The sequence below is a fragment of the Trachemys scripta genome, chromosome 4 (assembly GCF_013100865.1).
Source record: "Trachemys scripta elegans isolate TJP31775 chromosome 4, CAS_Tse_1.0, whole genome shotgun sequence".
Classification (NCBI taxonomy): domain Eukaryota; kingdom Metazoa; phylum Chordata; order Testudines; family Emydidae; genus Trachemys; species Trachemys scripta.
In genome coordinates, this window is record NC_048301.1 from 66,994,570 (window position 1) to 67,005,626 (window position 11,057).

Genomic DNA, 11,057 nt, shown 5'->3' on the forward strand with positions numbered 1-11,057 from the left:
GGAAAAGGTGACTGTGCAGTCTGCTCATATGTTATATGGAAACAGAACCCCCTTAGCTCCCAGGTGCGATAAGGCTTCATTCGTTGTCTGCAACAAGCTTTGACATCCCCAGATGGAAGGTGCTAAAGAAGTGTAGAGTATTATCAAATAACCTGCTGGTTGGTCTCTCCACTCCAGCCCAACAGCATGAGGCCAAAGGATAACATTTAAAAAAAAAAAAAAAAAAAAAGCACACGCAAGAGGTTAGACATTCACTTCAAAAGAACTTTTTTAATTTAGAAATGCAGTTATATACATAGAACAATTAAAATTAAATTAAACTTTGTACAAATATTAAAACACTATCTTCACACCCACTGCAATGTACAGGAGACCAGAAAATATATATAAAATAAAGCAAAAATAAAACTGATTGAGTGACATCCTGCACAATTACGTTTCATTTGTTTTAAAATCCCACATCTAGGAGTACCATTCCGCAAACAATTCCATAGTGGTGTAACTCAGATAAAAACCAGAAAACAAATTAATGCATTGAAGGCAACCAAGCTTCCCTATCTGTAACTACCTGCAGTGTGCCCAATGCATCACACAGTGTCTGCTCCACAGACAGTTCAGCTTTGTGTTTGGTTTGAACTCTTATGTAAAGTTGAGAATCAAAAATAAAGCATTACTTTTCAGCAGAATTAGATTGCCCCTCTCCTTGGCTCACCCTGGGATAGAAGCAAAAAGCATATGTTAAAATAGAAGTGCATCAATTTAATTCAGACACATCCACTCTGGTGCAACCACATGTAACCTCTTAAAGTTATCCAGAAGGCCAAGTTAGAAGCAGTATGTAGGACAGAGCTCTCTGAAGAGAGGTCTGGGAGACTTGCATGCTTTGTCCTGGGAGGGGTGAGAGCAGAACAATCATTCTTGGGGTTTGTTTTGTTTTTTTCACAAGGTTCTGAAATGTTGGCAGAAGATTCACTTCCAATATAAAAACACTCCCTCAAATGAAGCCAGGCTTAGGCAGCCTCTCTATGCTTCCAAGGCCTCTTACAGAGAGAACTGAAACTTCTTAACTACAAGTTTCTGAGAACAAATGTTTTCATCAAATTTAATTGGCAGTTCCTTCTTTGCAGGATGAAATTTACTATGCTAGTGTCTGAGAACCAGAAAGTGAAACAGATTATACTAGTTCTGCTGTCCAGGCTGGGTGAAGTGAAGAATATTAATAAAACAATTGCTGTCCAAAAATAAACTAATTTTTCAAATTATCTAACATGACATGTTGTAAACAGATCAGCAAGGAAATCTGAACATTTCTATCTTGCTGCGTCTCCACATTTTTACATGGCGGAATCACTGGTTTTTAGTATCTGATCATCTAGGCACAGTGAACCCTTCCTTATGGGCTCACATTATACGCATTTGCACCCAATAGTCTGAGACACCTACAGGGCTTGCTGGAGCTTTTAATAACAGCTCCTACTCACTCGCTCACCCCTAGGTGCTCTGTCTTCTGTACTCACAGCAATGATCTCCCAGCCCAGCTTATGTCCTACAGCAGAACTTGCTGCGCTCACTGAATCCCAATTCAAATCAACCCAAATTCTCCACTCTTGGGGGAGTCTTGTACTTCCTTCTGGAATAATGTCAATATTTCTCACTCTCCCAAATTACTCCATGTGCTGTTAGGGCAAGTCACACCTCCAGAAGCATAAAAGTTGTCAAATTGTTAAATGGGGAAATCCTGAGAGAGTTCACTTCCAAGGGGAAATACGTAAGATGATGCTCACAGAGCGTAATTTATGTTGCAAGTTTGCTGTTGGTTTAAAAGGATGGAAATCCTCTGGCTCTCCTCCCTCCCAGAGCCACAGAGCTCTAATTGTGCAGCAGTCCTACAAAGGAGAAGAACGCTGAAGAACCCTGCTCCTTCCACCTGCAGTGGAGTGAGGCCCTTATTTATTTTTAAAAAACAAAAAACAAACACAAACCACCAACATTCCCTTACCTGTTACTAATCCCTTTATATTATCCCAACACTGACATGATTAAAATTTGCTTTTAATTCACGCTGCACTCTATAATTTGGGCACTGAGAAGAGACCAATCCAGTTCACTTTCATTTGTAGTCAGTTTCACTAGCCTGGTACTGTAATAGTTGGATTGCAAACACGGCAGAGGAATATCCTTGTTTGAAAAAACATTTTTCAATTGGAATAGAAAGGAAATCATGGAAGAATTTCTTTTGCACGCAGTGTTTTGTAAATTTCTCCCGACAGTGTCCCTTTATGTTTTGTACCTCCTTACAAGTGCTAGTTATTTTTAATTTTCATGTATAATTAAATCATTTGAATGTTCTTGTTAAGCATTTCAGGGTACAGCATGTGTAAGACAACACAAAACTGCATCATGTTGGGAATGCTATAGGGGGACTGTCTCCTTTTGACAACCCTGGTCTATGATTCCAGCAAGAAACGTTGTATTCTTCACTCCAATTTAATGCTATCAAGTTATGGGAGAGCTCATAAGCAAGGGTTTTTTAAGGCTGAATTCTGCAGTTCTTGCTTTCACTGACTAAAATGGGAGTTCTGAGTGTGCAGCATCTCACTTATCTTTCTAGCTCTCTTCCCTTCCCAGAAATTGATTCCTGCCCCTTCAAGTCTCCCTTAGACTTTAAAGGTATGAAGGTAATGATCCACATATTGCTCAGTAAAGAGAAAGAAAAAGGGTTGTTTTTTTCTTTTAGAAGTCCAGCAGATAAGTTTTCAAACAGGTTTTTTCCCTCCTCATTCGATCTCATTTTATATGAAAGTAAACTGAATGCTTGGGAAGGTGAAACAGCCCAAAAGCTGTTTCTGCTTGTTCCGGCTTGCATCAGATCTAATGTCTCTAGTCTGCATGGATGTTTCCACAGAGGAAAGTGGCACGTTGGTTTTCTGCAACCGCCAAGGCATCTAAGGGCATCAGAGATTACCAGCCAGCAGGGTACAATTAGATCCTCCCATGAAAAGCCATCTCCACTATCAATAGCTGCTGTTTTATCCTCTTAAAATCTAAGAGACAATGATTGTCCATTTCTGCTGATTACAGCCACATCTTTTCCCTCTCCCCACACCCCTCGCTCCCAGGAAAGAAACTCTGAGGGACTCTAAACAAAATTAAGGTCCCCTTCTGTTGTTTTTCTCCAATTGATTATTTCTCTCAGACTGGTGGCTAACCACACTATTGTGAGTGGGGGTTCGTGGACACAGCCACTATGTGCTTCGTTAGGTGCAGGACTGTCAGTTTCAGCATTCAAAGCAAGGTCAGGCCCTGGGATCAAATTCCAGCTCCATTAAGAAAATGCTCTTCTGTCAGCTGAAAAGTGTGGCACCTGGCCTTTGCACCCAGGCTGCTGGGTGTCAGCTTTAGTTACCAGGGAACCTTAAGCTAATTAGAGAGCAATTCATTCTATTTTGTATTTGTTTGAAGAGAAGAAAACAAGGTCAGTGTTTGCACTTCGATAAGAAGTGAGAGACCAGGTTATAGGGACACTTACTTCAAACATGGGATTTTGTAGAAGAACAATTTTAAAACAGTAGAAATATTTCCATGCTGATGTTTTTTTAAATTCCAATGGAAACAGTTTACAAACTAATACACTTATGGCCTGCACTGTCTGAAAGCCAAATACTGCAGCACCATTGAGCTGGAAATGAAACAAGTTTGTTTTTTATTGTCCAAACTGAGACAGAAACAAACCCACCAAGGATAGTGAAAGTTGGATTTGTCAAATTCTTGCAGTAACCTAGGGTGTTGTAATAGGTAAAGAAATTTGTTTAAAATATACTATTTTTAACTTGACAGTGTCTCTTTAAAACAATTCTTGCAACTTAATTTACGAGATACACGGGATGGGGGAAAGAGAGCTGCTCCCCATATACACACCCACTGTTACAGCTGTCCTGGGAATTAACAGGCAAATGCATTAGGGAATTTAATGAGCAGGGGAGGCAGGTTGCTGGCTATACATTGCAGCCAATCCCTGCCCACTGCAGCTGGAGCCTAACCTCAGTTACTGCAGCAATAATCCATTTTAAAGTGTTATATAACATTAAGTATTCTAATATAATCACTGCTCTGGGTAGGGAGTACAATTATAAAGGGGAGAGGAAGGGGGCTGAGGTATTCACCCAGAAGTCACAGCTTGCTGAGTAAAGCCACATCTCATTGTTCCCTCCATTTCAAATACAAATTTACCGGCTTCCCTTTAGGGCAACTGCTGGTTGACCACCTGACTAGGGTACTAGGGTGAGCACACACACACCTCCATCCCCAGCCTTAGTTTAACTTTTGCCTTAGTTCAACTAATGAGCTGCATAGACTTTTTTTTGATGGGCCAAGCACTGCTGCTGGAACCAACTCCAGGGAAACTGTTCCCTTGTCCTCCCTGCTTAACTCCTTTAAATCCACCAAGCAGCCCCAAACATGCATTTGGCCATGGGACACAGCTGTCCCTTGTGCAGGACCATTCATGCAGTAAACGATATATGTAACAACCTCCAGTATGTCACACCAGGCCCTACATACACAAGGGACAAGGAATGTATTCCTAGGCTTATTTTAAGACAGCTCTGTCAAGAGAGTCATTAAAACTCATGCTCTGGACTGGGGAGGGTCCTGCTCCAGGTAACTGTTTAAAAACTGCTCTGCTGTCTCCATAATGGCCACACAACCAAACTGTGTCAACTCCACTCTTCAGAAGGGGTTTTAGCAAACACATTGTTCCCCCTCCCTGTGAAGAAGAGGCCCACATGTGGGAGCAGCTCCAAATGCACCAAGCGGTCCCATTAGGATCAAACAACAGCACAACTCTTTCCATTTAAGGTTATGAAGACATGCTGCAACTATTTAGAAAGTGGAATGCTGTATTTGAGTACCATGTGTTATGGTATCTCTTGCCAGCTAATTGGGGATGCTAACCAAAAACCCCAGCATTAGCTGACAATGTTAATATTTCTGCGGACAAAACTGTAAACATAAAAAAGGGCCAATGAATCCAGATAACACATTAAAAAGCCCTTACGTTTCCTGGAAAATTGACGGAGTAAGGGACAATGTTTCTAAATGACGTTTCCATTTTTACTGTCATGTCAAGTTAAAAGTTGTTGGTGGTAGGCAAACCCAAACAGTTATGCAGGAAAACTGATATTTTAAAAAAGCGTCAGACACCCGATACCTGCAAAAGAACAGGCCTTTGGATAAACTGGACCACAATCATGGCACACCGTGTCAGCAGAATGTGACTAACCTGCAGTTAACATAGGCTTGGTTAACTGGACATCAGATAATCAGGGTTGTACTGTAAGTTTTTTTGCTTCTCAGCCTTGTCTACAACTAGCCTTTCGCAGAAATTCTCCTAGAGTTTAGCACCAGGAGCTGCCCCTGTGATAGACCAGCACTGGAAGGAACTGGTAAAATTTCTCAGAGTAGAGACAGCCCTAGACTTCAGGAAACACAAAAACTGAGTGGATTGTGAGGTCAATGAAAGAACGAGACAGTGGAATTTTTTGGAATGGAATCTTGCAGAGAAACTGTTACTCTGCTACATCCAGGGTGTATGTATATTTTGTGGGGAAGATACGGGGATAACAAAGAAGGCATGAAGGAGAGGAAGAAAAAATCGTCAGGTGTTTCCAAAAATCTTGTAAAAGACCTCAGACTTCTCTGCCTTTACAATAGTCAGTGATGCCTAATTGTTAATATGCATGTAAGTTATAGAACATACCACTTTATTTTTAAAAACTATGAGCACTGCTGGATAGTGTAAATTACCCATATTGGAACTTTTCCCAAGCCCAGGTTCAGCCCTCTTGGAGAGTTCTGTCCTGCCCTAGTCACCAAGAGGATACTGGAAGAAAGATCTTTATATAAACTATATCTGCACCCAATGAGCAAGCAGTTCTTGGTCCCTGCTCTCTGGGCTGCTGAAGAGCTAGCGAGGCCTGTGAGAAGCTGCGACAAGCCGGTGTGAGAAGGAGAAAGGCACAAGTAAATAGCAGCTCTCCAGAGGCTGCAGTCAAACATCTGGCACAGGGAGGGAAGAAGAGGGAGGAGCTCAAATCCATTACATTACTCAAGCCCCTAATGCAGATGGAATGGGAAGGCCGACACCGCACCAACCCGAATGGCGCATCGAGGAGACAACCTGGCGAAATCCTTTGGATCTTCAGCTGAAGGGTCTCTGCTTGGAGGTATCCAGGGCCCAGCTCGTGAAGGTGGGGAAGGCTGCACAGAATGCTTGCATCCCAAGGAAGAAGAGGGGAAACCAAGAGGGAGAAGGCTAAACAAGTGCAGCAGGCCTCATGCTTCCTTCAACAATGGAATATCTGGGAGGGAAAAGAAAAAAAAAAGGTCAGACTTGACATGGGTCATTCCACGGAGCTTCTAACAGGTGGCAACAAAGTGCACAGACGAGGTATGTTACAGCCCCTCCCACATCCCAATACAGACAGACAACCTCTTACAACAGTAGTGCAGCTTTCCCCCTCTGACACCAGGCATCACATCTCCCCACGCCTTCTAGCAGCAGCAGATGACTGCACATAGGCCTGTGGCAAGTTAACCTTTAACTACAGCCAGTGCAAGTTCCCATGTAGGTGGGAGTTAGGTAGCTCCAGCATGATCTTGACACAGTAAGCTAACCTTTTGGCTAGTCTTCCTTAGAACAAAAGAACAGTCATACTGGGTTAGACCAAAGGTCGATCTAGCCCAGTATCCTGTCTTCCGACAGTGGCCAATGCCAGGTGCTTCAGAGGGAATGAAGAGAACAGGCAATCATCAAGTGATCCATCCCGTCGTCCATTCCCAGCTTCTGGCTTATAGCAATCTGCCCTGCTAAGAGGTGCCTTAAACAGTGATTTAAAAGCAGCGCTAGACACTGCAGAACACATGGACTGTCCACCTATTTCTGCAGAGTCTGAAAGGCCCACTGAATCAGCTTTTGGCAACACTATCCCTCAACCCTGCTACCCACATTTGAGGTTTTCCTCCCATATTTGGGAATTTTGGTATTTCTCTCCCTGTAGGGGAAATAACCTTTGGGGTTTTATTGTTGAGTAGGGTTCCAAGTCATGTTGCTGACTGTTATAGGGCTTGCAGCAATGGAAAATAAAGTTCTACAAACCACCTACGATTCTTGACCTAGTGGGTCTAACCTCTACAGAAGCAAAGCTTTGTTGAGTCTCCACATCAGCTCTGTCCTTGTAAGGCCTTTCCTTCTGCAAAGTCCAGAGAACTCAGAGGGCTGGTCCGTGTTATGTGGACTCTTGTCCACTACGAGACTGAAGCACAAGACCATCACAACTCATTCCTCTTAGGACTTCAAACTAGACTTGTGCTCTGGGTCTGTAGTGTTTTAAGCACTATGCTAGCCAGTCCCTTGCCTTGTCAGTTACCGTGTCCCAAATGGAGGAGCCTCAGAATTGCAAAGTGCTCATTTTCAAAAGAGTGCCCCCCTCCAACAAGTGGTTGTGCCTAAATAGGACTGTCCTGCGTTTTCATGGCACTGCTGGGGGTGGGGAGAAAGTTCTTTGCAAATGACTTGATAAAGACCAGAGGAAGCACCAGAGCAGAACAGACCTTCTAGTCTGGCATCTTGCCTTTGATGCTGGCCAATGCTGGATGCTTTGGAGGAAGACGTAGAGCCCCCGGAATGCACCTAATTATGTAACGCTGTACAGTGGAGGCAGGGAAATTTCTTTGACACTCAGCTGGTGACCAACTTGTGCCCTGAAGCACAAGAATCAATGGCCCTTGTAATTCTCATCCTAGCTAGCTGCACGGCAGCAACTATGCTTATTCACATTAGTGTCTCATTCAGTTTTCCCTGTTCATATCACGTACCGTCTGTGTATTCCTCCGAGGAAGTAAGTGATAAAAGGCTTTGTATATCACTGCTTTCTGAGTCTTGAGCATCTTTGTGCACAGGTCTACTGCTTGCCATGCCAGCTACCCAGGAAGAGGTGGTGGCCTGGTGTACGAGAACAGTTTCAGAGCGTTGAGAGCCACTGGCTTCACACAGTCCAGAGCGTCCTGGGGCCTCGTCCTCTCCAACAAAGCAGTCCCGAGCCCCTTGGTCCTGCTGCTGCTGCATCTCACTTGTTCCACTCTGCCCAGCTCCCTCTGACAGCACAATCTGTACCCGTGAATCTGAGGGTGGAATGCAGTTCCCTGCGCTGCCATAGACTGCTTCTTCGTAGGACGGCAAGGCCACCTGGACACCATCCACCATCATGGAGACCTGATCCCCAGATACACCTTGATCACGTCTTGAAAGAGGAAAAAGCTAATTTAGAGCATATACACAGACTGATGGCTCTGTGTGTCTGTGAGCCCCGCACTGAGCCATGAAGTAACCTTTCCTTATCCCAGTCCCACCACTCAACAATGACCTGTTTAGGGGGAGTAGTATTGAATTTTACCAACATCCCATTAAAAGCAATTACCTCCTTGTACTGCAATGCAAGTGACCACACACTAGTTCTCCTACTGTTACAGTGGCTGGCACCGCAGAAGAGATGGGCATGCTCCAGAATTCTGCCCTCAAATGAGACAATGCCCTACTGCTCAACAGCCACCCCACCAGCTGTTTAAGGAGCAGCAGTGATTGGTTCAGAAGACAAATCTGTAGCCACCTGGAAGAAGGGTAGCATAGCATAGTACACACCTCTGGCAACAGAGAAGTTGAAATGTGGGACCCTCCCCACCTCCATGTACAGCTGTCTTTTCCCAGGTCAGGAGGGCAAACGTCCTGTACCTTTTTTTATTTCCCCCCTGCCCACCCCGCAGGGATAATCAGAGATGTGCACATACATCAGAGGCTCCTGAATAACCAATTTATTCTGGCTGGTCAGTACCTTTATTTAGTGATATCAGCACAATTCACAGCCACAGAAGCAGCTGAGGGATCTCTTGAATGAGCTGGGGACTGGCAGGGAAAGGGGCAGACGTAAATACACAGGCTCTTACTTTGGTAATCATCCAACACAGGGAAAGGAAGGAGGCTGAAGTAGAGGACAGTCCAATAGGGTTTGGAGAACATCTTACATTTAAAATTTAGAAGCAAAGAAATAGAATAGCAAATAGCTCATCAGGTGGAATGGGAGAACAGTAGCCACAGAAAATGAAAAGCAGAGCACCGCCCGATACCGTTGCTGTACCCGAGTTCAGGGGATCTCCAAGAGGAGTGGTTCACAAGTGCTGGGCACAGTGCTTCACAGTGCACAGATGCTGTATTCCCTGAAGCCCATGGACACACTGTGCATCCACAGAACTCTTCCCACCCATAATACTGCCTGTGCCTCATCACTGGAGACATGTAAATGGGGCAGCTAAAAGTAATGAGTGCATGGGGGTGGGGTGTGTGTGAAATCACAGTTCCATTATGTCCTGAGTTTGTGAGGCCCACGGTTTAAATAGGGCAGGGGACAGCCCTTTCCTCAACTCCATTCAGTGTGCTATCCTACGGGAAGTGAATTTTCGGAGGTTAGGCCCAGCTTCCAATAAACTACGTTCACATCACAAAAAAATACAGCACACATTAATGCTGACTGATTCCTCCTGTTGTTGGCAGTCTTAGTGGACAGACCACAGACTGACAAGATCTGGAGACTAAACTCTCTTCAGATAAGGGCTGAGGTACATTGGCAAGGCAGTGGAAGCTTGCGATAAGACTGCCAGTAGCAAATCTATTCTGTAGATGAGAATAGAATGTCTTTTCTTGGGTCATCAACCCGATGGCTTCTTTTGCCAGCAGTAAATTTATTTAAAGGAAAGGGATGAGAAGTTATGGCCATTAAAACCAGACCCTGCTCATCACGACATGAGGAAATTATACCGAAACCCAGACGACCAACAAAGCAACAAACTTGAAGAAAGAGCGATGAAGAAAAGCAGAAGAGGATGCAAAAAGGAAATAAGAGAAAAACAGAAGAACAGGACAGAGAAAGGAAAGAAGAGTGATGGGGTTGAGATGACAGAAAGGGGAGACAAACCCAACACCCTTGTGGACTGCACATGTAAATACATATTACATCCCCGAGCCCCTGCCCTCTGTTGAAACTTTCCTCCCACTGAGCTCACCTGCTGTGATGAAAAGACTTCAGCTTTGGCTGCAGCAAAACGAACAGTACAACTAAGAGAAGGATCAGAGCTACTGAACTTGCTGTGGAGGCCACTATGGAGAGGGTGGGCACCCCGATTGTCGGGGGCGAATCTTTATCTACAAAACCAAAAGAAACAGAAATTAAATGGTTCATGCCTTAGAACAGGCATCATGCGAACAAGGTACATACAAGGGGCCTCTGAAAAATGGAGGGAGTCTCAGGGAAGAGCAATAGAGGGGGGGAGGGAGGCGGATTTAGGAGAGAATGAGTTAAACATACATTTAGTTTGATTAAGTGACAACTACAAAGAGGCTTGATGACAATAAGGAAGGAAAAGAATTGTTTAGCGTAACAGAAGGGTGTTTTAGGCTGAACAGCAGGAAAAGCTCCATGTTAATAGGAATTCTTAGCCAATGGAAGAGTCTGCCCCAAGGAAAGAAGTGGAACCCCCATGGCTTGGCACAGGTAAAACATGACAAGGGAGCTGGGCAGCGGTAGCTATGCTGATGGGAGAAGCTAGGGTTACCATATTTAGTGCCTCCGAAAGGAGGACACTTTAAAGGGGCCCCAGCCCCGCCCCCAGCCCCGCCCCGCCCCAACCCCGCCCCCTCCCCAAAGTCTCCGCCCCCTCCCCTGCTTCCCGCGAACATTTGAGTCGCGGGAAGCCTGAAGCAGGTAAGGGGGGGGGGGGAGGAGGCGCGGCCCACCCCCGGCACCGCAGGTCCCCAGCCTGTCCCCCGAGCCCCCGGCCCGGCCCGGCACCGCCGGCCGAGCCCCCGACCCGGCACCCGAGTCCCCGACCTGGCCCCCCCGAGCACCGCCGGCACCCGAGCCGCCGGCCGAGCCCCCCGGCCCGGCCCGGCCTGGCACCCGGCCCAGCACCCGGCCCCCACGAGCACCGCCGGCACCCGGCCCGGCACC

General features: G+C 45.4%; 1 protein-coding gene across 1 annotated transcript in view; it reads right to left on the bottom strand.

Moving 5' to 3' along the window:
- Positions 1-933: 933 nt before the first annotated feature.
- Positions 934-11,057, bottom strand: part of SUSD6 (sushi domain containing 6) — a 122,599-nt gene continuing 112,475 nt past the window's right edge. The window contains exons 4-6 of the mRNA XM_034769324.1: positions 10,114-10,252; positions 7,876-8,300; positions 934-6,359 (exon numbers count right to left, since the gene is read on the bottom strand). Of these exons, the coding sequence (XP_034625215.1) occupies positions 6,334-6,359; positions 7,876-8,300; positions 10,114-10,252 (590 nt within the window). The 3' untranslated portion in view covers positions 934-6,333. The remainder of the gene's footprint in view (positions 6,360-7,875; positions 8,301-10,113; positions 10,253-11,057) is intronic.